The following is a 27,816-nucleotide window of genomic DNA, read 5'->3' as shown; positions in this document are numbered from 1 at the left end:
TCAATGATTTTTGATATTTAGAAGGACATCGCGTCTCAGGGCTCTTATTTTAAATCCCGACCGGCATTAAGCCTCTGATTTCCCTTTTGAATTAACCTATTGATTCTTAGAATTTTGCTAGAGCTCATGCCATATGAGCTCTTCCACTTCGTCACAATTGCCATATGAGCTCTTAGCTCTTGTTTATATCAGGTTTGGTATTTTCACAATCAAAGTTAAAATAGTACAGTACACTTTATTGGGTGTACAAAGACATATTATAAGAGTAATTTTTGTAAATTCAAAAAAAAAAAAAAAAAAAAAAAACAGGATGAACCCATTATTTACAAACAGAGTATTGCCACTCAGTTTGGAAATGTAAAAGTCCTTTTCTTTGGCTATATGTGAAAGAGACATTTTGAAATCCTTTTTCACTTGTTAAAATGAAAAATGAATCATTAGTACCAACTGCGCTGCTTGGATAAATAAGCACTAGACTATTTGGCTTACCAGACTCTCCTTATAAGCATAACATTAAGATAAACACACACAAAACTTTCTCAAAGCCAGTGATGATTTAACTTTCCTCGAGGTTTTGTTGATAATTGCCAAATTGATTTTAGCCTAGGATTAATAAATTTCAAGATCTATGCATTTGGAGATGAAAATAACAAATGAAACAGTCGTCAGGTAACTGAGCCTCTTCTTGCGTTAAAAACTTTACAAGAGTCGCAATGTTAACTCAGATTTCTTTATTGTAGATATATTTCTAAGAATAGAATATTTTTTTTCATGCGTCGAGAACAAGTTTTAGAAATGTAATTAATAAAAATAAAACACCAGTTATTGCAACGAAGTCAAAGCGTCGAATTCTTTACACCCAGCTTAAGTAGACCCCTGTAATTGTTAAATACAAAGGTATATTCTGTAAATCAATCACAAAATACGTAAATCAACCTTACCGACGTAAAGCTCTGTTATCTTTATTTATGCAAAGTCAGGCAAAATAGCGCAGCCCTTTTTCGATTTTTTTTTCTCGCCACAAGATATCAGACGAATGTTTTTTTGTTGTTTTTTTTTACAGATTCCGTGACCTTGAGTAGAGAAAGCAGAATATGTTGTACTCAGGACCGTGATACCCCCTTCCTTCTTATTTTCGACGTAACACCTTTAATTAGATATTCTTTTCTTAGACCATACTGACGGTCTATGACGAACAAATAAACGTTAAAATTGGGATGAATTTATTTATTTAGACAGTGAAAAACATATACAGTCGCTGTATATTTGACCGAAATATCTGGACTTTCGTACCCGTTTTTCACTGTCTAAATAAATGGATTTATCCCCATTTGAACGTTTATTTGTTCGTCATAAAGCGTCAGTGTGGTCTAAAAAAAGGATACCTAAGTTAAGGTTATACGTCGAAAATACGTCGTATATATGGGGAAATGAGAACAACCAAGTAAACTACTTTAAACTCAATATTTCGTTTGCAATTAGAAGACACAGAAGGCTTTGCCACCTTCAATGGAAATTTGCTTTACATTTGGGAAAGATTAAAGAAGGAAATTTACATCAAGACTTTGAATGAACTTTGTCATTGAACTCTCTAAAAAAAAAAAAAAAAAAAAAAAAAAAAAAAAAAAAAAAAAAAAAAAAAAAAAAAAGATCTAGTGAATAATCCGAAAGTTCGTTGTTGTTTTACTGACGCAAAAAAAAAATTATTTTGTTTTGTATAAATATGTTGGAACGTTTATTTGTCCCTTTCCTTCTATGCCAAGTCGACGAGACACTGAAAACAGAGAAAATCTTACTTGTTGTCATTGAAAGTTTCGCATCTTTAAAACTCCTAATCATTTTTGCAGCCATTGTCAAGTTCTATTTTAGAAGCTCTAAAATTAAAGGAAAGAAAGCAGAACTTTTGATTTTCTTGGTGATAGAATTTAAAGAGGTAACTGTGGTGGAGGCCCTTAGTGTCAGCAGCTGAAGGCCTAGAATCCAACACCTCCACATGTTGTTTGACAATGTATAATAACAAGAAGTTTGATCAAGTGGACAGCTTCACTTACATAAGTAGTATTGTTAGTTGACAGTGGGTGCAGTGAAGATATTAAAAGTAGAACAGCCGAGGCCCAGGGTGTTTTTTCGCGAAAAAAGTTGGGAAAAATAGGAAGATGATTCTGCAAACTAAGATTGGAATATTGGAGGCTATAACGATGACACTGAAGTATGGTTCTGAAGCATGGACGCTTCAAAAGACGGAGGAGGATTTGCTAGATGTTTTCTAGAGAAATTGTCCACGGATTGTTCTGGGCACCCAACTGACTGACCGTATTTCAAACACATAGCTGGGCGACAAATGTGTTTTGATCTCACTTTCCAGGGTTGTAATGAGAGAAACGTTGAGGTGGCTAGGACACATTCTCTGGATGAAGGATACCAGATTATCGAAGGCTATCCTTGTTGTTCAACCATCTAGGGCCAAAACAAAAGTTGGTCACCCCAGAATGTGATGGGAGGATGTGGTAGAGAAGGATTTAAGGGAAAAGAGAACTTCTCGGGAGGGTGTAAAGAAGGAGGCTTTAAATAGATTGAAATTGAGGAGTGTACGGAGCTGTCTAGGCCTCAGGCGGCTTGGTGCTGCAGTGAGTTATCGGTAGTAGTGGTATGTTTGCTAGGAAAGTCACAAGACATGATTCGAACAAGTAGTATATTATGGTGTAATACGACCATCTAATGCCCTCCTTGCTCTATGGTTCTGAAGCTACGTATTATTTTCTTAATTGTTACAATATTCACAAAATGACTGGAAATGCATTTAAAACATTGTTCAGGCCACTTCTGCACGGAATTTTCTTTACAGAGATATTTGATGTTACAATACCAGAGATATGCAGTTACCAGTATCTTGCAAATCGTCCTTTTGAGACGTCAACTAGGGTAAAGGAAAGGGGTAAAGTGCTCTTTTATGCCTAAATTGTTCAAATTTTCATGGGTGATTTTTAGGAATAATCTTGGAAGGAAATACCCCCTCGTTGTATGCCGGCATATAGAAAAGTGATGGGTCTAAACCTAAAGCTAGCCATCAGAAAAACAAAACACACATACACAAAGCATAAAAATACATACCATGTCTTTTCATATCCACTTTGCCACCTATAGCCACTTTCTTCTTCATCCATTCTTACCTCGGGTTGTATCTAACTTGTAGAAATTAAATGAACTAGAAAGAAAGAATAAAGCAAAAGCTAAATTAAAGATACCCATTAGGCTACTGTTAAAGCACATATTAGTCTAACTGTAATGTTTTAATGCAAGGTTAGTATTGACCGAAATCCTACCCAATATATGTTGAGAAGTAAAAACTTGGCATAAATTAAAATGGGTATGCATTGTTTTAAATGTTCATGCTTCCGTTCTGAAGTTCTGAAGCAAAATTAAATATCTACATTCAGATTCATTGTTCTTGCTCATGTTTTGTAAGACCAATTAACCCCACTTTTGGGTTTTACTTAGTGACCAAATTTCTGGAAATTTATATCATTATCTGTTTAGAGTGCTTCTCTAAATAAGTCTAGACTTGGTCTATTTATCTCCACATCAAATTCACTTACTTCACTTTCTCGTTTATTTGTCTTTTTTTTAAATTTAGGTGATAATGTTTCATTAAATCAAATTATTGAATGAGAATCAACGAATTCTGCAAGGTGTGAGATCAACAACAATGGATCAAACTATAAGTAAGGAGCAACGTGGCTCAATAGTAACCGAAACTCTAAAAGAAGGAATTTTGATAACAAAGATATATCAAAAGAATCGGGTAACTATGCTGATTTCAGATATATAAGTTTAATTAAGGTTAATGTCACCATCAAAGGTTACGAACCTTAGAAAACTTGCCTGATTTTCAAAAAAGGGGAGGAACACCCCTAAAAGTCTAAAGAATCTTAATGAAAATTACACCATCAGATTCAGAGCATCACAGAGCCTTACTCTAGAGGTTTCCAGCTACTATAAGCAAAAATTTGGAATTCAGTATTTTATGCCAGAAGAAGAATGATCACGGATGGTTTTTTTTTTTTTTTTTTTTTTTTTTTTTTTTTTTTTTTTTTTTTTTTTTTTTTTTTAGGGGTTACCATGTCGAACCAGTGGTCCTAGAATACCGGTAGACACAAATATAATTGTGATATTTATTTTCGTCAATTTTTCCTATTAATTCCGTCAAATGCCATAAAGGTCCAATGTTTTATTAGTATTACTTTTTTTCAGATGCACTTTATATGGAAGGAGTGGTCTTATAAACTTCGGAAGGGGCTGACTTGATTGAAAACTGGATTTCCTAGTGTTCTTTTAAAGAGTCAAAATTTATTAGATGTCAACTAGCCCCCTTCCCCCCCCCCCCGACGCCTTTTTTCCTAAAATGTATCTAGTAAAAATTTCTTAGATAGTCATTTTGTTAAAAATAGTTCTAAGATCAGATAAAAAAAATTCCGATGACGAAACAACCCCCAAGTGTTGTAAGTTATGCCCTAGGGGCATATGTAGTTTTTATGGATGGGATGATCGTATAAACTTTGGAGGGGGTGCATTCAACTAAAACTCGGAAGTTCTAGTGCCTTCTATAAGAGTCAATAATGATTGGAGAGCAACTAGCAACGCCCCATACCTTCAAGGCCCTTTTTTCTGAATACATCTGATCAAATTTTGAGATAGCCATTTTTTTCAAAATATTTAAAAATGAAATAGAAAAAAAACCCTGGTGCCGACACAACCCCCCAGAGCTTGGGGGCAAGTGTGGTAAGTTATGCCCGGGGGTCATATAAAGTTTTTATGTAAGGGATGTTCGTACAAACTTCAAAGGAGGCCTATTTGATTAGAAATTGAAAGTTTCACTCCTTTCTTAAGAGTCAAAAGTAATCAGAGGGCAACTCCCCCCCTACACACCCTCTTTTCCCCAAATACATCCGGTCAAAATTCTGAGATAGCCATTTTGTTTGAAATAGCCCAATGATCAACAAAAAACACTTTGGAGTCAACATACCCCCCGAGCTTGGAGAAAGAGTTGTAACTTATTACGGTTTTCATGGAAGAGGTGGTCGTATATACTTTGGAGGGGACCCAAATGATTAGACATTGAAAGTTCTAATTCCCTTTTTAAGAGTCAAAAGGGACCGGATGGTAGCTAGCCTTTCCCCTGCCCTCTTTTCCCAAGCCCATCCGATCAAATTTTTTCAATAGCCATTTTGTTAAAATAAGTTCAAAAATCAGATTAAAAAAAACTTCAATACAAACCCAAGAGCCTGGGGGCAAGTGTTATACGTTATATCCTTGTGAGCATACAAGGTTTTTATGTAAGGGTTTTTAAAATAGTTCAAAGGTCAGATAAGCCTGCTCCCCAACCCCACTCAAAAAATTCATTAACATTTTATTCCAAAGCTTAACAGATCTGGTCCCTGGCCCTCCCCCCAGAAAAAACTTACTGACAACGTTTAATTCCAAAAATTATGATAACTCGCCCCATGGCCCTCCATGGCCTGACCCCTCCCCCCAAAAAATAACTTATTAACGATGTTTTATCATAAAACTTGTTTGTCAAAAATTGTTTATCAATGATAAATCATGGAAACTGACCCCTGGTCCTCCCTTCATGGCCCAACCTCCCTCCTCCCTGAAAAAATTATAATTAATATATATTCAAAAAAAATATACGAGCTGACCCCTGGCCTCAATCTCAATCTCTCAATTGCCCGACCCCTCCCCCTCCCCAGAAAAAACGTTAACGATTCTTTGTCAATGATAAATCATGGGAGGTGAACCCGGGTCATCCCTCCATGGTCTGACACCCTACCCCCAAAAAATTTATTAAAGATATTTTATTCTAAAGATCATAGGAGCTGACACCTGGCCCTCCATCAATAGCCCCCCCCCCAAAAAAAGAAAGACTAACGATATTTTATTCCAGAAATCATGGGAATTGATCCATAGCCCTCCTTTCATGGTCTGACCCCCTCCCCCCAAAAAAGCCAGCTTATTAACAATATTTTATTCTGAAAATCATATAAGCTAACCTCTGGCCCTTCCTCCATGTCTCCCCTCCCCCAAAAAAATTACTAACGATATTTTATTAAAAAAACATGGAATCTGATTCCTGGCCTTCCCTCCGCACCCCCTCCAAAGAAAATAAACTAATAATATTTTATTCAAAAATCACGGGAGCTGACACCCAGCCCTCCTTTCATGCCCCCCCCCAAAAAAAATATTAATAATATTTTATTCCAAAGCTCATGGGAATTTAGTTTAATTTTATTAGCTCTTTCCATGATTGTTCAAGACACCTATATTTTTCATTACTATACTGCATATCTGGTGTTTCACTAAAATGAATTATATTGCAAAAATATTTTCTTTTGTACTATTGAAAATAAAATGAAAACTGAGTGAAATAAAATCTTGAGCTGAAGAGCTTTCAGCAATTAATATCAGTGTATGGCGCTTTACTGAAAACGAATTATATTACAAAAATTTTCTTCGTTGAAAAATTTTCATCATTTTCTTCACAACAAAATCTTCATTACAGTATCGTGTTTTTTAAGTAAGTTGCTTGAACATTTGTTACTACCAGAAATTTAGTCGAATTGTGATTTTACGCCTTTTCAATTTGGTTTTCGGAAAAGTTTCGGTTGCTCCAATGCACATCATGTTTTAAGCCGACTCGTGAAAGATACCGTAAAAACTAAAATGTCTTTATACTGTGTTACTGTTGATATTTCTGGAGCTCTCGACAATAGTGTACACTCTCAGGCTCTATTTTCCCCTGCGTCTTCAGGTGTTAATCCTTCCGTACAGTTTATTGTCTTCTTGGCATTCGAAGTCTAAAATTCAAGTTACCTGGAATGGCCGAATATCTGACCCGGTAAAAATTAATAAGGGAGTTCGGCAAGGTGCCGTATTGTCTCCTAGTATATTTAAATGCGTGCTTTCATCGTGCCTGCGTCCCCTTAGAAGTTCTGTTTTTTACGGTAATATTGGTTTGTCTTCTATTGCATATGCAGATGGCGTTCTTCTTGTTGCCCGGACTCGCCGTGGATTGCTTTCTAGTTTTACTATTTTGACCAATGAACTATCTAAGATTGGACTGTCAGTTAATGCATCTAAATGCGAGTTTATTTGTTTTAATAGCCCTTATGGGGTCGCTCCATTCGTTGCTGGGACTGCAGTTCTACCATGTTCTTCTTTAGTTAATTGGCTTGGTCTGTGTTTCGGCCCAACACTTTCCACTACCTGTTCATCCCTAGTGAATCAAGCCGTGAAAAACTACGCGTCGCTTACGGAAAAATATCCCCAGACAAAAGCCGTTACAACCGCAACGGTTTGTGCATGATTTATAACGCTTATTGCGCCCCTGTGCTTTTGTTTTTATCAGGCATGGCTCATCTGTTTCAAACAGTTTCTGGTAACGAACTGTAGTAAGGAGCGACCCGGCTCAATAGTAACCAAAGCTCTAAAAAATTGATGCCAACAGTTACATCAAAAGAATCGCATTTTAATGCTGATTTTAACTATATAAGTTTCATCAAGATTAGTCTTACCCGTCAAAAGTTACGAGCGTGAGAAAATTTGCCTCATTTTAGAAAATAGGGGGAAATACCCCCTAAAAGTCATAAAATCTTAACGAAAATCACACCATCAGATTCAGCGGATCAGAGAACCTTTTCCTCCTCAACGCCCCGCTCTTTACGCTAAAGTTTGACTCTTTCTCTTAACTCTACTTCTTAAAACAGTAAAAAACTTTAGCGTAAAGAGCGGGGCGTTGAGGAGAAAAAGCCCCTTTCATACACGGAGTAATTTCTGTTCGTTTTAAGTTTTAATGTCGCTCCTTACTTTCATTTAAAAAACTTGTTTTTTTTTGTTTAATCGTAAGAAAGATCGACATACTCTACGTACGGTTTATTTCAGATATTGCAAATTCCTCCTCCGGCTTCCTAGATGACACCGAAACAAAAAAATAATTCCTCGATTTGGTTTAATAGATGTGCCTTCTCGGATTCGGTCTTCTAGTGATGATTTATGTAAAAAGACCATCAACTTTATTCACGTTTATGACCCTCTGCACCTTTTTTCCATATTGATACTGGTTAATTAGTCCATGTTGTCTTTTGTTAGTTTGAATTTTTTCTTCGCTGTTTATTGTTTTTGTTTTTGTTTATTTATAATACTCCGTACTTTGTGTTTTTTATACTTTTACGGGTAATAAAGTTCATTCATCCATTCATTGAAAATAAACATAAAAATTGCAGTAAAATTAAATTTTGAACTGATGAACTTTCAACAATTAATATCATTATATATCAAATATTCAGTTTAATTTTACTAGTTCTTTCCAAGACTGTTCAAGACAAATATAGTTTTACTACAAACAAGAGTTTGGATACTGCCCCCATTCCCTAACTGTAAAAGTCTAAAGCCTACTGTATCATTAGTGCTTCACTGAAAACGAATTATATAACAAATAATTTTTTTTCAGTTATTACAGCATTGAAATGGAAATAAAATTTCCAATGAAACAAAAATTTTGAATTGACGACCTTTTAACAATTAATATCATCATAAACATTCAGTTTGATTTTGTTTGGACTTTCCAAGACAATTCAAGACACATAGTTTTCCATAAAGCGCCAATGATGCAGTAGGTTTTAGACTTTTACAGTGAGAGAAGGAGCCAGAACCCAAACTCTTGTTTGTAGTGATTTTTGTTCGTTTCAAGCTTGGTTCGCATATTCAACTTAAGTTTATCTTGTTTTAAGATTTATTTATTCATCTATAATAGTACCTGTTGCATGTTTTTTTCTTTTTTTTGGCTATGATTGTTTATTTAATTTCTGTTCGTTTAGGGTTTAATTTATTCTTTAATAGTAATTTCTGATCGTTTTGAGTTTAAGTTATTGTAGGTTTTTGTTTCTTCTGATCTCAAGTTTAATATGGCCTTTACTTTCTTTGAAAAACCTTTTTCGGAAAACCTTCCTTAATTAATTTGAGAAAAAGGCCAAATAACTTTTTGTCTGATCAGCTTGAAACGTATATCCTTAAATCCTTGAGCTAAGAGGATGCTAATGCAGTGGAGAAAACAGAAAAAGCAAGTGCAGGTCCCAGAAAAAGAGCCAAGCAATAAGTTAGTTAATTAACTTTTATTCTGAACAGGTAAAAACATAAAACCACAAGTCCCTCAGCCAAGGGGACCCTAACTTAAAAAGAATTTCAGTGCTCTAGGCCCTAGAAATGAAGCCCAAAGAGGACATTGATTGTTTCTTGTGTTGGTTCAAAACTTGTCCTTGTACCCTTGGACAATGGGGAATCTAATCAACAAGAAAATATTTGTAAATAATTTTTTCCCAAAAATGGGGCCAAATACACGGGCAAATTATTTTTTTAGCAACTTACAAGCAGCTTCGAATAATAGGATAAACTGACAGCCATAATTTGGGAGATGTTGGGCTCAATAAAAAGGCTGTATGCACATGCCACTACTTCTACTTCTGCTATACTACTAATAATAAAGCTAGGGGTATTGAGGCAAAATTTTCAGGAGATGTTGAACTGAAAAAAAAATAGCACTTGTAGGTGTCAAAGGACCTTATCAGCAATGTCTCAGGAACAGCTTTGTAAAATAAGTTGAAACTTTCCAAGTATCTTAAGTGGAATGTTGAAAAAAATCAAAAGGAAGTATGTTCATACTGCTACTACTATTGCTACAAGGAGTGAAGCTCCAGCATTTTTGGGGGGAGGGGTCCACATCCAGGGAGTCAAGGGGCATGGGCTATACAATAATTTTTTCGCAAATTATTGGGGGGGGGGCAACTGCCAATTTCTAATAGCATTAAGGTGACACTTTCAAGGGCTGTTTAGGGTGAGTTTGAACCGAATCAAAACACACAATATGCATACATGTTGCCAAAAGGTTAATCAGGAATATCTCATGAACAGCTCAGAGTATTAAGTTGAAACATTCAGGATAAGTTGAGGGGGTGTTGAAATAGTCAAAAGGCACTATGTGCATGTTATAACTACTGCTTCTATAGCTATTCTACTACGTCTAATTAGAGTAAGTGTATTAAGGTGAATTTTTCTGGAAAAGATTGAGGGGGATGTAGAACTAAATTAAAACACACTGTGTGCGAACAGGTCCTCAAAAGAAGGTATCAGCAATATCTCAGGAACAGCAAAGACTATTAAGTTGAAACTTCTGGGGACTGTTGAGAGGGATGTTGGGTTTACCAGAATCTGTTTTTCAAACCTTGTAATCTATTTACAACCCAATATTTTGATTTGTAAATATTTTTTTTTTGTTTCATTGTATAAAGGCAGTGAGCCAAGCACTTGTCTTAACTCTTAAGAAGCACTCCCTTAAATCCAAGTTTTTGATTTAGTGACAGCTTGGGAAGTTGTTGCAGAGAAGTATTTTTTGTTAGATTTTATAGATTTTAAAAGAAACTTTGATTTACCTAGGTAATAGCCTAGCACCTAACCTGGATTTGCTAAGCTTCACTTACTTGATTTAGTTGAAATTATTATATACAGCAAGGAAAACCGCAAACACATAAGCCCAGTTAAAGACCATGATAGGTGTGCTGCCTAATCTACAGAATTAGGTGAGGGTTCTTCTGCCGTAGAGCATGACATTTGTGAGAAGTGGAACTGTGGTGATTGTCTGAACCTGTCTCCTGGCTAATATAAATTATTAAGCAATTTGAAGCAATCACTTATATTCATGGTCATGCCCAGCCTGCAAAATCAACCCTCCCTCTCCCCTTTAGTGAGCAGGCTATGATAGCAAAGCTAGCTTCTCTTATGGATAATTCCTCGAAATCTCTCAAGGAGGATCTCAAGAAGGAGTTTGCCATCACTAGGTGGTAGACCCAAACACTTTCCCAACTGAGAACTGACATTCAATGTAATATCTCTGCTCAGGTTAGTGATATTGTCAATAGGTTATCACACATTAAAAATTCACTAAAATCAGTGAGCTCTGTTTCAACTTTTCAGGACCTAGAGGCTTCTACAGTGTTTTCTCAATTGTCTTAATTTCATGTAGCCCAATTAACTGAGGCTAATGTTCATCAGATAGCTCTTTCAGAGCGTCAGTGTTTTGAAAGTCGTTTGAATATTGTTGCATATGGTATCCCCACCCAAACTGATGATGCAGTTTTCCTGTATAATTATCTGTTACACACTTATGAAGTTGACATTGGTGTCCCACTCCAGTCTAGTAAAAAGACTTTCAAATAGTCATCAACCGTCTTGTAGCCGCCCCTCCTCTCCTTTTCTCTGTGCCATTAACTGAACTTAGCAAACAAATAATAAAGAAATCCTTTGAAACAAAAGAATCAATCAGTTCCCATGATGATAGTCCAAAGGAAGATCAAACAAAGCAAAGAACTCTAGTTGAGGAGTTGAAACGCAGAAAAGCTAATGTAAAGGCGGGATTTGATAATTCATAAGGGTGCCATCATTCAAACAAACCTGCCAGTTGGAGCAATCCCCCAATTGCTCTAATGTCCCACTAGTGTCTGTGCCTCCTTCTACCTCTGTAAATTGTTTAAATGTTTATGAACTTGCACCACCAAATTCTGTATCTCAACTGTCTAGCAGTGATCATAATAATGTTTCCCTGTCTGATGCTGACATTTCTTTTGATTCTTCTGCAACAACTTGCTCACCTGCTGTTTCTTCTTTGTCGTTTCATAGTGCTGTATCCAACAACTTTACCAGTACTTTGGTCCCTGCTTACTCTAGTCCTGCATCCTCTCAGATTCCTATCTCACAAGGAATGAGTTGCTTAGCTCCAAAGTTGATAGCCTCCATAATAAGCTTTCTGAACTTTCCTTTCATATGATATTGAAGAAGTGGATGTTGCAGCAATTACAGAAGTTTCACCAAAAACACCTTGTCAGTCTTATCACCTGATGAAATCAAAATCAATGGTTACTAACTCTTTTCTAACCTGAATTCCCCACTTTGTCACAGAGGAGCGTGCTTATGCACAAAAGATGGACTAAAGGTTAGTCTCATTCATTGTAAGTCTCTGACTACTGATGGAATTGAGTCTGTTTGGATAAAAATACACAGTCAAACAATTTCAATTGTAGTGGGTGATGTTTATGGAAGCGCCAGCGCGCCCTGTGTTTTGGACTCTGAATCTAATTTAGCTGCCATATTATCACATGTGATGTACAATTTGCCGGTTATTATCTTGTCCTTCTGGGGGATGTCAATCTTCCTGAAATCCAATGGGTTGATGGATCTGGGTTTTGTACTAGAGATCCTCTGTTTTGGTCTGCCCTCTCTGGTGATTTCCTTTGTCAAACAATATCACAACCAACTCGTTTCAGGGAAGGTCAGGTCTCCAGCACTCTTGATCTGGTTATTCTCAGTAACCCTGTTCTTCTTATTAAGAATGTAATAACCACACCTGTTGGTAATAATGACCATGCAGTAGTTGTTTTGGAATTATGTCTGCCTAACAAACAACCTTCTTCTAAGCAACTAAAATATATTAACGACAAACTAGTCTCTGAAAGACTTGCTGATGTCAACTGGAAACAGCTTATTACTGATGATATTGATGAGAGTTGGTCAAATGTAAAAACGAAAATACTGCACGTTGAAAATTCTTGCACCAGAATTTTTCAGGCAAAACAGGGAAAAAGCTTATCTTTTTTAACTACCAAAGTAGGCAAGCTAATCAACAGAAAACACCGAGCATGGAATCGCTATAGAAAAAATAAGACCACAGAAAATTTTCAAGTATTCAAATCTTTTTGTAATCAGACAACCAACCAAATAAAGAAGTTGAAGCAAAGGTTTGAGAAAAAATTGGCTGAAGATGCTAAGGACTCCTGTAAATCTTTCTTACATTATGCCACTCAAAAATTTAGCAGCAGACACACAGTGCCAGATATCCTCCACAATAGTCAATCAGTTGCTGATCCTGAGCTGAAAGTTACAATTTTCAACCAACATTTCTTATCTGTTTTTTCCTCTGACTCCAGTATTGTTTATCCCACACCTCCTTTATATGATGTATCACATACGATGGAACCAATTTTGATTGCTGATACATTGGTTCTAAAGGAACTTAAATCCCTCAAACTGAATAAATCTGCTGGTCTAGACAGCATTCACCCTTGTATCCTACAGGACCATTGTACAGTTTTGTGTGAACATCTTTCCCTGCTGTTCAAGTTATCATTGAATCTTTCCAGAATACCTCTGGTTGGAAAATTACTCATACCATTCCTATACTTAAAAAAGGTAGAAAGGACCATGCTGAAAATGTTTGACCAATTAGCAAGACATTAGTAGTTGTTAAGGTTCTTGAAAGAATAATCAATTCTGTAGTTGTTAAACACCTTGAACCATTTTTTACATAGTTCACAACATGGCTTTTGTTCAGGAAGATCTGTTAACAAGAATCTCCTTGAATTGTATGATCACATCACCAAGTTTCTATATATCAGGGTGCCTGCTGACCTGATTTTGTTTGACTTCTCTAAAGCTTCTGATAAAGTTGTCACAAGCAACTTGTAATTAAATCACATGCAGTCAAGCTTGAAGAGAAATGCTCTGGATCCTTGATTTTCTTTATTTGCAATCTCAATGTGCTGAGTTATTTGATGACTCTGGTAATTGTCATTCAATTAACTTGTCATAACTATTTAATGTCTTCATCAATGATGCTCCTTCCATATTCAGCAGTAAATAAACTATTTGTGCAGATGATCTGAAGCTTCTTGGACCAGCCTTATCCTCTGAAGATAATGTCCTGCTACAAAATAATCTTCAACTGCTGGGTCAATGGGCTGAGGCCTGGCAACTTGAATCCAATGTTGCCAAGTGTCATATCATTCACTTTGGTAAACGGAATCCTTGCCTCTCTTATTTTTACTTAGACCACCCACCCTCCTCTGTAAACAATGAGCAGGATCTTGGTGTCACTATTGACAATGAATTAAAATTCGGCACTCATGTTAAAAAGTCTGCTGCTGGGGCTAGTTCAACTATGGGACTGATTAAGTGTACTTTTACACTTGTTCCCCTAAAGTCATCAGTCTTCTATATAAGGGACTTGTGCATCCCAAGCATGAAGTTAGAATGTCTTTTGCCTTCCCATATTTAAAAAAAAAAAAAATACAAGTTTTTGAAGATGTGCAGAGACATGCCACCAAAGTAATATCTGGCATGTGGGAGCTTTTCTAGACTGTAAGACTATCAAAGCTGAATCTCCTACATTTCTTTACAGGAGTAATAGAGGGGATGCCATTTTTGCCAACAAGTTATTGAGGGCTAATACTCTCCCAGCATTTATTTCCTACTGTTGGTACCAACTCATGAACTAGAGGTCATCACCTCAAACTTGTCAAGCAGTCTATAATACCTAGAGTCTGCTCAATTCTTTTCATCACAAATTGTCAAATGTTGGAACAAACTATCTAATGAAAAAGTTACTGCTGAATCTATTGATGGTTTCAAATAAAGGCTGGAAACTGAGTGGTCCTCCAGTGAGTACAAATTCTATTGGGATGCTACCAATCATGAAACAGTACCTGGTCACTAAAGAGCTTTGTATAAAACTCAAGTCATCTTTCTGGAGCTCTTCAAGGAGAAATCCTTAGATTGCTCCAGTTGCAATTTAAGGTAATTTAAGGTGACCAAATGCTACTCTGTGTATACTGATGCTACTATTACTGAGGCTTGGGATATCAAGGTGAAACTTCCAGAGAATATTTAGGGAAATGTTGAACTAAGTCAAAACACACTATGAGAGTGCAGGTTGTCAAAAGGGTGCATCACCAATATCCCAGGAACAGCTTATAGTATTAAGTTGAAACTTTCAGGGCATGTTAAGGGGGATATTAAACTAACCAAAAGGCAATATGTATATACTATTACAACTAGTAAAACTGCAATTATTACTACTACCACTACAACAACTGAAGTCATTGGTATTAGTGTGAAACCTTCAGGGAATATTGAACTAAATTAAAACACAAAATGTAAATACAGGTTATCAAAAGGGCATAACAGCTACATCCCAGGAAAAGCTTAAGAGTATTAAGCTTAAACATTTAGTACATGTTGAGTGGGATGTTGAACCAACCAAATGTACTATAAGTATACTGCTGCTATTAATTCTACTATTACCACTAGTAGTAGTACTACTACTAAGGCTAAGGGAATTATAGTAAAGTTTTCAGGAAATATCAAGGCACTATGTGAGTACTACTAATGCTATCAGTACTATTACTCCCACTGCTACTACTACTGCTGCTACTACTACTATTGCTAAAGCTAAGGGTATTAAGATAAACAATTCAGGGAAAGGTGATGCCTCAGGCTATTACATTGGAACTTGCAATATAGCACTTTATTAAAAATAAATACATTTTAAATGTTTTCTCTTTTATAGCTTTATTAATTCCAAAATCATAAAAGATTTCAGGAATGAATGCCAGAATATATTAAATTGTCAATCCATATCAATTTGTTCTTTGGAATAATCTTGGTTATAATTGTGATTTTTTTTTCTCTCTCTCTCTTTTTTTTGGGTGTTATGAAAATAAAAACACAAAAGATTTATTTTCAGTAAAGCATAAAATAATGTTCTGGTCTTTAGAAGCTACAAGGGGTATTAGCCCTGATCCTCTTTGTGGTAGTTTCTGCTTGCTTTGAATTTGACGTAGTTATGTGCTGTAATTTCTGTTCATTTTGGGCTTATTTATTTACAGGGATTTATGGTAGTTTTATATTTGAAAATTATTTCTGTTCATCTTTGGTTTAATTTAACTCTTTACTTTTCCTGGGGAAACATCTTTTGTGGATTTTTTTTATTTATTTAAGAAGGAAACTGCATGGAAAATAAAGTATTGCTGCTGAACACCTGGTCAGGCAATTACAAGTCTAAGGAATAATGAGAAAAACTCACAAATTGCTGTATAACACACATAGAGATAAAAATATGTAAAGTCGTGGTCTAGTTTCTATTTTTGGAACTACTAGTTTTAGTAACTGGACTGACAGTTTCAAACAAGGACCATATATGTGATCAAAATTTAACTTTTGAGGTAAAAGACCATAGGACTAAAGAAATTATTTATAGTCATATTAAATTTGTGACTTAGGCAGGTAAAATTCTAGTTTAGCTACTTTTTGCTATCTTGGAAAGGGGTTAGGTTAGGAAAATGAAACTTTCAGACATGGGTCTACAGACTGAAGTATGTCCTGGGGAAGTATTTTGAAGCATATACCTCCACTCCTTCTGTTTCTAGAGGGCAATGACCTTCAAAAATCTTTATGTTATAAAATTGAAACCTTGCAAAATAGACCTTCTGCTTGAATGAAGCACAAGAAAACTGTTTTCAGCTTCACAACTTTGCTCAATCTGAACTTCTCAGGTTTCAGACATCTGTACCTACAATTCCTAAAGTTTGAAAAATCCATTGATAGGCTATAGCTTAAAATTCTGCTCAAATAACAGGAATTGCATTTTCAGAACTGAAACCCAAGAAAAAGAAAATAATATCTAGAAATTTGGGTAAAATGTTGTTTTGTCAAAATTCCAATAGGCCTAGGTTAAACTAGGTTCTACATAGGTTGACAAAGTAACAATATGTTAACATAGAAGCTTGACAATACCTTCCCTCAGCCCTTGATTCATTACTGAAAGTTTCATTTTTCTAATCTAACCCATTTCCAAGATAGTAAAAAGTAGCTAAACTAAAATTTTACCCTTAAGTCTATAGAACTGCAAGTCTTTGAATTTAATTTTTCAATTTTGAATTGTTGAATTATAAAAGTCTGATAACTGAGGAACTCAGGCACATTGAATTTTGACAACTCAGATGATAAATGAGGTAGGCTTAATGGTAAATTTATCACAGTTCATATAACTGACTTACCAATAAAGTGAACATACCACTTGATACCTTTTTTATGTTCTTTATGAATATAATAATTGCTTCTGCTGCAAAGTCAAATTTAAGCCCTTTTTGACCTAATCTAATCTAATCCAACCTAACCTTAGTATAAGTAATTTTAGCACTGAGAAAATGTAGTATTATTTTGACAAAAATGACTAAGAAAACAGTGCTGAGAAAACATAGTATTGTTTTGTCAAAAACAAGCAATAACTCATGTTTTAATTGTAAATTTGTCATTTTTAAGAGCTCAAGAAGTGCTTTAATTTAAATTTGTGGCAGAAGCAATTATTATATTTATAAAGAACAAAGAAGGCATCAAGTGGAATGCTCACTTTATTGGTAAGTCAGTTATATGAACTGTCATCAGCTTAATTAAAAGGAGCAAAAATATGGTAAAAGTTTAATGTACCAGAAACTAGTTCCCCTAGGCTACCCTATACAGAACTGTTCCCGGAATTGGTGGTAACCAGGAAAATGAACTACATCCCCTTCTCTTAACTCAGGAATAAACAGAAAAGATAAATCAAAGTGAAAAATCTGACCAAACTGTGCAACCCCAGCCAGGATGCTCCCCCACCCCACCCCCCAGGGACAGCTCTCTCCTTGGAAAAAATGATTTATAGATGTTTGAGATGTTCAACCACTTTTCTTAAGTTACTCTTTGGTAAAATTCTAGTTAATTGACTTCTTGCTATCTCAGAAAGGGTTTAGGTTAGGAAAATGAAACTTTCAGGGATGGATCTACAGGCTGAAGTATGTCTTGGGAAGGTATTTTGAAGTACCTTCCTCCACTCCTTCTCCCTCAAGAGGGCCCTGACCTTTGGTGACCTTTAAATATATGTGTGTTATAAAAGTGAAACCTTGCAAAATATATCTTCTGCTTAATTGAAGTACAACAAAATTGTTTTCAGCTTCATAACTTTGCCCAATTCTATTTTATAAGGTTTTAAAGATATGCAAATACATTTCCTAAATTTTGAAAAAAAAAAAAACAAACATTGATATGGCTCAGAATTCTACTCAAATAACAGGAATTATATTTTCAGAGCTAAAGGCAGAGAAAAAGCAACTAGTAACTGAAAATTAAAGTAAAATGTTGTTTTGTCAAAATTTCAATAGGTATAGACCTGTCATGTAGGCAAATTTCAGGGCCCTCTAGAGGGAGAAGGAGTGGACGTGGGTACTTTAAATGGTAAAATTCTTTAATGGTAAAATCCTTAAAAGGGTTTAGATTAGGAAAATGAAACATTTAGGGATGGGTCTACAGGCTAAAGTATGTCCCAGGAAGGTATTTTAAAGTACCCACCTCTACTGCTTCTCCTTCTAGAGGGCCCTGAAATTTGCCTACATGGCAGGTCTATACCTATTGAAATTTTGACAAAACAACATTTTACCTTATTCTTCAGTTACTAATTGCTTTTTCTCTGCCTTTAGTTCTGAAGATGTAATTCCTGTTATTTGAGTAGAATTTTGAGCCATATCAATATTTTTTTTTTCAAAATTTAGGAAATGTATTTGCATAGGCCTATCTTTAAAACCTTATAAAATGGAATTCAGCAAAGCTATGAAGTTGAAAACAATTTTGTTTTACTTCAATTAAGCAGAAGATCTATTTTGCAAGGTTTCACTTTTACAAACACACATATTTTTAAATGTCATCTAAGGTCAGGGCCCTCTAGAGGGAGAAGGAGTGGAGGTAGTTGCTTCAAAATACCTTCCTGGGACATACTTTAATCTATAGATTCATCCCTGAAAGTTTCATTTTCCTAACCTAAACCCTTTCTGAGATAGCAAGAAGTCAATTAACTAGAATTTTACTCTTTAAATTACCTTACAGGACACACTTTAGCCTGTAGACCCATCCCTGAAAGTTTCATTTTTCTAACCTAAACCCTTTCCAAGATAGCAAGAAGTCAATTAACTAGAATTTTACTCTTTAAACTACCTTACCAGGACACACTTTAGCCTGTAGACCCATCCCTGAAAGTTTCATTTTCCTAACCTAAACCCTTTCCAAGATAGCAAGAAGTCAATTAACTAGAATTTTACTCATTTCTTTTAGCTAAAAACAAGATAATAGGTGTCAATTTGAGGATTATTAAAGGGCATGAAATTGGATTTGCAAGTGAAAAATTTGTCATAGCCTAGGTCTTTTTTGAAAGAGCACAAAGAGGCACTGAATAATGTGGGCTCACCTTTTCCCTACTGCAGTTATGGAATCTCGTAAATATTTATCTACAAAATTACACTTTAGATTTATTTCTACTTATTGTGGTTTGCTGTTTGAGTTTCTGAGTTTTTCTATGTGAAGAGTGTACAGTTGTGCTAAAATAGATGTCGCCGTGATTGGCACTCAAGTTAAAAACGGTGGAACAAAACTCGGGTTAGAAAAACTGACTCGATAAAGTTCAACTAGACAAGTACCATCTTGAAAGCATTAAACACATTGCGTGCGCTAGAGCTTCCATACTTTAAGCATTTAGAATAAAGAGTCTAGATTTTGGGTAAATATCAGGGAAGTTTAATGTGTAATAGGGACCAAAAAAAGTATGATCAGCAAGATTTATTGCTTTATTCGTATGAGGAGAGGAATTAGGTTTTTATTACCCCCATCTCTTACTCCAAGAATTAGAACGAGGTTCACTAATCATAGATATGCCCCATTTAATCTAATGCTGGGTAGGCCACTTTCCCCGGACTAGGAATAAAGGCTAGTGTGGATTTATCTGACCAGCACTAATTGATGGTGATCACTTGGGAGTAACTTATTTGATTTGAGACAATTTCATTCTGAAGTGATGGCTTGCAGGTACTTGTGTATTCTACGCCACTCAAGTACTTCATGTAAATAGAATTTAAGTATAACCGGTTTAGAAAATTTCATATATAAAATCCGTTTAATTTGCTATCTGAATTGATAGAGAACAGTGTCACACCATGGATGTTAAAATTTTCCAACATTGATCAAACATTTGACTGTGAACTACAGTAAAAGAATTGTCAACCCAGAAACCAACGAATCTACCCAATAAGTAGAAAGAATGTGGGGTTCTGGAAAGTGGAGAAATGAACGGCACCGAGGTACATCCCGCCAACATCTGAAATTATATCCAACGGAGTATATGTGACGGAGGTCAGAAGGCAGAGATTCTGTAATCCGATTCTTAGTGACGTCAGTGGATTCTGGGTGGCCAGTATTCTATAAGTTTTTCTGTAGTTTCCATAATTTTGTTAATGATACATTATTTTTCCATTGTATTCTGTAATATTTTATTAGAATCGAGAGTCAAAGAAACAGGTTCTAACTAAATTAAGCACTGGACTGGCATATGATACACAAGTACCGGCTTATGTTTACCAAGCACAACCTCGCATGCTCATATGCTTTTTTTGGTTGATTGTGATTGGATGTATTTTTTGGATGGGTAGGAAAAGGTAAAACCACGTTCAAGGGCTTATCTTTTCAAATTACTCAAACCTTTAATACATATTATGAACAAAACTACTAACTAGAGAAAGAGAACAAGGCTAAGTCGAATCGATATTAGTCTTATGACTATTCTGCTATCGAGTGTGGTAAACCCATTATTATCTCCAGAAGGCCACTGATATTTTTTGTTTGGAGGCAGAGAAGTCTGAAAATAGACATGAAGGAAGGGCTTGGTGAATGAGTGTTTGCTAGAAATAACGTATTTTTGTAGCTGTTAAAAATCTTACAGTTTTATCCCGTTTTCACACATCTGTTATTTTTTGACAATTATTGTCCGATTTAAATTCGAGCGAAAAACAAAAAATATTCCACAAGAAAATATTTTTTATTCCATGCCCAAATTTTTCCGTGGCATTGTTCGACTATATTAGAAATTTAAGTTCCGAATTGATGGCTCCGAGTAAAATAAAATAAAAAGGTACCTCTTTTATAAGCATCATGTTGAACTGGGTAAAATACTAGTTGACAGGCTTTTCCCTACCTTCAAAAAGAGTTAGGTTCAGTGATAAACACTGAAGAATTTATCTAGAGTGCATTTGATGCCAACCAGGACCTGGTTGAGCTTCGTTGAAGTTGCGATGCTTGAAGTTATGAACTAAAAATTTTTTAGTTTTAAAGGTCATATTTTAATTTAAGTTTCTATTTTATATATTCACTTGTGTCATGCTGAGGACGGCCCTTGAAAATAGGGTCCTTTGCAATCCCACTCTCTTACAAAAAAAATTCCCTGTTGTTCTACTTGTTGTTCAATTCTGCTTACCCTCTACTCTTTTCTTTGGGTTTTCACGAACAGCTAAATTATGGAAAGAAATTACGGAAAGAAAATTATGGAAATAATTTCCATAATTGTTAGGATTATGGAAAGAACCTCAAGAAATTTCCAAAATTGTGCAACCAATGTCTGCTAGACTTACTGCTGCCGTTAACCAACGTCGATTTTTAATACCAAAATGCAATGCTTGAGAAACAATGTTTGCGATATAATTAATTACGTTCTATAATTTTAATTTCCAAGTTAACTTTATGTTAACTTGGATTCTGTACATTTCTTCTCACATAAATTCTTAAACGTAAAATAGTTCAAGCAAAAGCTTAGAAAATCTTGATTTAACTTACGCGAAGCTCAGAATACAACTTTTCCATTTAGGCATAAACATATAGGACAGAACTTGCGAGAACTCCGGGTCGTTTATACGACATATTTATGAGGATCATTATCTCAAAGGACAACCACGTAAATCTTCAAGTTAATATACAAATTTGTGTGATCAAAATTACACTAGCCGAAGAAAGAAAATTTGTCCATGTACGCATTATCATTCTGTTTCAGAAACTTATAAACTTAGTTAAATATTTTTGTTTCAACATCAACAGAAGAATTTGGAATTTGCTGCACCCACTACTTGCAAAGTATTTTATTATTATTATTATTAGTTTGCAATTTTAATTGCCATAGGAAAATTGTTTTTGTCATCTTTGTTTATTTGTATTTCCAGAAATGGTTATTTTGTGGCTAGCGATTCAGCAATCACCAAGGTTTATTAAGGGACCACGAAAAAAAAAACGAGGTAAAACTATTGAAAAGGACGAAAATCCATGGCAAGATAGTAGCCAATGGAAGCATAATCATAACTTGTGAAAATAAATCAATAAATCTGCAAAAAACAAATCAATCCATGGTCAAACCAACTCTGGGCCTCATTACCTTGAAGAGAAGCGGCTAGAGTGCTACTAAGCAAAGTTACAATGCACAGATACGTTTATTCTTCAAATTAATAGGTGGTTTTAGCTCTGTGTTCTACTAAAATGTGAAATATTTATTCTATATTTATGATGTTCGGCTGTATTTCATCACAAATTCAAAATATATCGAATTTTTTTTTTAAATCATTGACTTTCTGATAATCAAAAACCGATAGTTAAACCTTTTGAGTTTTGACTTATAAAAACCAAGAAAGCTCCCTTCTAAAATACATTATATAAAAAGAAAGCGTTTTTGACTGAAAGTAAGGGTTAAAACTTAAAACAAAAATAAATTATTACGTATATGAAGGGAATCCTCCTCAATACCTCGCTGTTTACGCTAAAGTTCCAGTTTTGTCCCAATTCTTTAAGAATGACCCCTGAACCACAAAGGCCGTTTAATTAGAATTACAAGCATTTTTAAAAGTACTAAAAAAAAGTTTAGTGCAAAGAGTAACGCATTGAGGAGGCGGTGACTCCCTTCATATACGTAATAATTTCTGTTCTTTTTGAGTATTAATGTCGCTCCTTACTTTCAGTTGAAAAAGCCTGTTTCTTATTTAATTTTTGATCATTTTTAAACAATGCTGGGAAATCCGGCTCCCCCTCCATGGAAAACTTCCTTTCCCCATGAAAAATTCTCAATGGAAAGATCCTACCACGTAACCCCCCTCCCTTTACCATGAAAATCCGCCTGAAAACATCCCTTTAATATTTTTGGTCATTTAAAAATGGCACTAGAACTTTTTGATTTCCGATCGAATAAGCCCTCCCCCAATCTTCTACGATCGCTGGTTCGATACGATCGCCCATGAGGAAAATAGAAAAAAAAATAAACACGTATCCATGATCTTTCCTTTGGCAAAAAAAAAATGTAAAATTCCACAATATTGTGCATAGGAACTTGAAACCTTCACAGTAGGGTTATCTTGCATGCTGAATCTAGTGGTGTCATTTCATTAAGATAACTTGATGTTTTGGTGATGTTTCCCCCTCCCTTTTCAAAAATTGACAAATTTTCTCAGGCTCGTAACTTTTGATGGGTACCATTAAATTCAATGAATTTTACGTATTTTGAATAAGTATCGAAATTTGATTCTTTTAATGTATCTATTGTTATCAAGACTGTTTCTTAAAGTCTTGGTTACTCTAAGAAACTGTACGTAGTACAGTTCGTTACTGCGAACTGTTTGACATCTCACTAAGTTTATTGCATTCATCCTGAGGTTCATTTACAATAAGATTTGACTAACGTCACACCTATCCGTTAATAAGATTTAGTTGATTGGCTAGTTCTGATTATATTTAAATAGAACATCCCCGTCACAGAATTTCATTTTAAAATTCCTTTACAGTATTTTTCCATACAGTAAAGAATTGGTAGTGAATCTCTATAATAAGTTATATTAAAAAAAAGGTTAAATTAGAAATAAACTTTGGTGTTGACTATTGAAAGGCTCAAAAATTAGCTCATACTCATAATGAATGGATTTGGTGTTATCTGAATTCAAACACTAGTGATATTTTATTTTGAAAACCTACTCGCTGTTGCCAATATTTATATAAAACTATTTCTACATGCTCTAATTTGCTTCATGTGCTTTGGACTATTCATGGAGGGCCACGCGAAGGATGGGAAAGGTCTTTCGGGCATAAGCCATACACCCCCTAAAGGAGATCGTACTGTTATGAGCTGATTTACATTCTTCTACACTCTTCATCATATTTGCCAATTTCTTTAAAGAGGGGGAGGCAGAAGTTAAAAAACTAGATCTTTCAGACTAATCTCTGGGGAATTCCACCGTTTCTCTTAGCGGAAAAGCGCCCATGGATAAGTCACACATAAGTTCAGGTAAGGGCTACATTGCTAATATCATGTTTTTATTTAATTGAGGTATTCTGAGGAATCTTCTGGCTTGAGATCTAGTCCAAAAAATGGCTCTTTAGGTCTTTTTCCTCGTGTGTAGTTTTGCTGAATGTTGAAATTACTTCCCTTGGAATGGTCTAAGGTGGTTTCAAACCTTTTTTCGTTTAACAGAAATTAATTCTTTAAACAAGGTATATCCTACAGTTGGAAATGTGTGTCCAAGTTTTAAAGCTGTAATCTTTCGGATTGTTTAAAATCAAAAACAAAAATGTCAAAAACGTCAGTTTAAATCATAATGGTTATCTCATTATTTATCAATATTGTATAGCCCTACATACCTTCAAAACTGGAAGCTTCTTTTGCGTTTTTATTTTAACATATTTTGGCAAAGGATGGCTAACTTCACAGCTCCAATTAGGAACATCCAGACATTTCACAGAATCAGAATCTCAAGGATTAGGAATACACATGGAATAATTTATTGAAATTAACGTAATTACGGTGCTATGTTGAACAGTCAAATTAGCTTTGAGTGTTTTTGTATCTTGCTGCATTAGCCTATATTTATAATGCAATGTCCTTGTGAGCACAGAAGACTAAGGATGAATAAGTGCGTCGACGGTAACATTTTCCAAACTTTAAAACCACAGTTAATAGGTTCGTCTTCTTAACAACTCATGCTAACAAAGTGCCTAGGATATCATTAGGTACTAGAAATTATATTTTGATAATAAGTCGCCAAGTGGATTAAATACTAGCATTTGAAAACGTTGTAATAACTAAAGGACGCAACAATTCGACAAATGGGTCTTTTTTATTCAATTGAGAGTATAATATTTTGGTAACACGAACTTTTTTCATTAATATTTCAGAAGTTCTACCTAAGAAAATAAAAGGGTTATATATTTGTATTTTATCACAGATTCATTTCCAAATACAATAAAAATATAAGCATTCCATTATTCATCAAATAATGAAGTAAATCAGTCGAGACGCGAAACTCAGGCAAATTTGTCTAGTAGTCGAACAGCTTATTACGAACAACTCCTAGTTAAAAATTTGTAAGAAAAAAAGGCTATATACATTTGGCACTTATTTCCATTTACTTCCATGAGAAATAATTCCTAGGACATGCCCGCTCTGAGCCGCACCACTTTGCTTCTACCAGCGCAGGGCAAGGTGTTCCACCTCGTTTAGCATTCTTAATAACTTTTCTTGCTCTTGTACTTTCTCCTATTCCACAAGTTTTACTGCATGGCGACCATTCGGACCATTCACCAACACGACATGCTTGGGAAACTGAAAAAGTTAGAAGAAATAACATCCATTATATTCTATTAACAGCAATAACGTAAAACTGTTTCGAAATCAAATTCTTATTAGAGACCGAGTTATTTGTAAGGACTGACATCTGAGTAGTGTCCAACCATAGAAATCACATACTAAGTGAAAACCGAAAGATTAGAAACTCACCCCCTTCCCAGCCAGAAAAAAAACTAGAGATTTCAGGGAGTGATGCTAAGTTTGGCCACAACATTTTTATGGCGCTGGCGCTTGTGTTTTTACGTTTATTCAATATAGGAAATTGGCTGGGCAATTGTCTTCAGTTACTTTTACTCATGCCAATTCTATTCTTGCTCCCATTGAATAATTGGTCTATTTTATGCTTATTATTTGTTTTAATTTCCGATCGTTTTAGGCTTCATTTATTAATTCATAGTATCTTTTGTTCATTTCATTTATTATTTGACCTTGTTTCTGCTTGTTCTAGGTTAAGCTTGTTCTCAACCCCCCATTGCACTTCCTGGCTGAAGGGCCAAGAAACAGAGATCAGCACCGCCGGTACGGACTGTAAAGTCTAATGCCGTATCCTTTACCTTTACCTTTTTTTTTGTTCTAAGTTCCAATAGCACTTTCTATTTTTATTTAAATTTTTTAAAACATTTTCTAAATTACTTTCTGTTTGTTTTTCAGTTGACAGCGATTGGTCTGTGGTAAACGTAGGAATCTAAAGATGTTTTAGGCTTTTACACTTAAATTCAATGTTCCTGTATCTGCTTGGATTTTAATTTTTTTTTTCTTGGTGTAGAAAATTATCTGACTCTCAAACCCAAAGTGCCAGTAAAATTAATGGTTTAAAAGTGATCTCTTAAAAAATGGTCTAAAAGTCTGCCGATCCAGTTTTCCTGATTTACTTTTATAGAAATTAAAACAAAAGGTCCTCAAGTGCAACTAGTTAACTCTTTCTGTTAAAAAGTCTTCTGTAAAACGAAAATCAAAAATACTGAAATTAAGAGTAAACTTTTAGAATTTGCTGGCCAAATTTATTATTTTGCTTAACTTATTCCACTCATTCCTTGTTCTCTCTTTCAGACTGGTCACAGAATTTTGGAAGTTTGCCCAGTTGACCTAATATTGGAAGTTCGAGGTTATGCTCGCTCGTTATGCTAAAGTTTTTAAGTGATTTAAAAAGCTTCTTATTTCAATTAAACGGCCCCTGTGTTTTACGAGTCGTTCTTAAACAATTGGGACACAAAGTTAAACTTCAGCGTGAAGGGCAAGGGATTGAGGACATATATATATATATATATATATATATATATATATATATATATATATATATATATATATATATCTATCTATATAAAAATAAGTTGTCTGTCTGTGGATGGATGGATGGATGGGTCAGGTGACGTCACCTGAAAAAACTGGATCAGGTGACGTCAAAACTGAAAAAACTAAAAAAGGCAAAAACTACAAAAAAACTAAAAACTAATAAAAAAAATAAAAAAGCTAAAAAACTAAAAAAACTAAAAAAAGGCAAAAACTACAAAAAAAACTAAAAACTAATAAAAAAGCTAAAAAACTAAAAAAACTAAAAAAAGGCAAAAACTACAAAAAAAACTAAAAACTAATAAAAAAATAAAAAAGCTAAAAAACTAAAAAAACTAAAAAAACTAAAAAAAAGATAAAAAACTAAAAAAACTAAAAACTAAAAAAAAAGGAAAAAACTGAAAAATAAGCTAAAATAAAGGTAAAAACCAATAAAAAACTAAAAAAAAAACTGAAAAAACTAAAAAAAGGCAAAAACTACAAAAAAAAAACTAAAAACTAATAAAAAAAGTAAAAAAGCTAAAAAACTAAAAAAAATAAAAAAACTAAAAAAAGGTAAAAAACTAAAAAAAATAAAAAATAAAAAAAAAATAAAAAAAAGGAAAAAACTGAAAAATAAGCTAAAATAAAGGTAAAAACCAATAAAAAACTAAAAAGAAAAAAAGGAAAAAACTAAAAAAAATTTTCATCTAAAAAACTAAAAAAAACTAAAAAAGGTAAAAACTAAAAGAACTAAAAAAGAAAAAAATAAATGACGAAACTCAAAGAGAAAGCAACCAGGACAAAAGGAATGTTCGATTAGCAATCAACAAAGCACCGGGACACAGGGAGTATAAATGACGACCAGGGCATAAGTAAAAAAAAAAAAACTATCTATATATATAAAAATAAGTTGTCTGTGGATCTGTGGATCGTGGATCAGGTGACGTCACCTGAAAAAACTGGATCAGGTGACGTCAAAACTGAAAAAACTAAAAAAAGGCAAAAACTACAAAAAAAACTAAAAACTAATAAAAAAAAATACACCGGGATACAAATGACTACCGGGACACAGGGAATATAAATGACGACCGGGACACAGGGACACAACTACAACGGGGACACCGGGGGAAACAGGGGGATATAAATGACGACCGGGACAAAAAAAC

At 34.6% G+C, this 27,816-nt stretch overlaps 2 protein-coding genes and 1 long non-coding RNA gene across 4 annotated transcripts in view; 1 reads left to right on the top strand and 2 right to left on the bottom strand.

Moving 5' to 3' along the window:
• LOC136027167 (general transcription factor IIH subunit 2-like) overlaps window positions 1–19,266 on the bottom strand; it is a 57,162-nt gene extending 37,896 nt beyond the window's left edge. The window contains exons 1-2 of the mRNA XM_065704165.1: window positions 19,151–19,266; window positions 3,112–3,205 (exon numbers count right to left, since the gene is read on the bottom strand). Coding sequence (XP_065560237.1) covers window positions 3,112–3,164 — 53 coding nt within the window. The 5' untranslated portion in view covers window positions 3,165–3,205; window positions 19,151–19,266. The remainder of the gene's footprint in view (window positions 1–3,111; window positions 3,206–19,150) is intronic.
• Window positions 145–26,620, top strand: LOC136027168 (uncharacterized). Its single transcript, XR_010617512.1, has 3 exons — window positions 145–669; window positions 3,635–3,802; window positions 26,429–26,620. It is a non-coding gene; the product is annotated as an uncharacterized LOC136027168 (long non-coding RNA).
• LOC136027165 (uncharacterized) overlaps window positions 24,851–27,816 on the bottom strand; it is a 92,238-nt gene continuing 89,272 nt past the window's right edge. The window contains exon 6 of one of the 2 annotated variants that reach the window (XM_065704164.1): window positions 24,851–25,345. In XM_065704164.1, coding sequence (XP_065560236.1) covers window positions 25,158–25,345 — 188 coding nt within the window. In that variant the 3' untranslated portion in view covers window positions 24,851–25,157. Of the gene's footprint in view, window positions 25,355–27,816 lie in introns of both variants that reach the window. The other variant, XM_065704163.1, reaches the window with a different exon arrangement.

Source organism: Artemia franciscana, chromosome 5 (assembly GCF_032884065.1).
Source record: "Artemia franciscana chromosome 5, ASM3288406v1, whole genome shotgun sequence".
Classification (NCBI taxonomy): domain Eukaryota; kingdom Metazoa; phylum Arthropoda; class Branchiopoda; order Anostraca; family Artemiidae; genus Artemia; species Artemia franciscana.
This window is presented reverse-complemented; position numbering and strand designations above follow the sequence as displayed.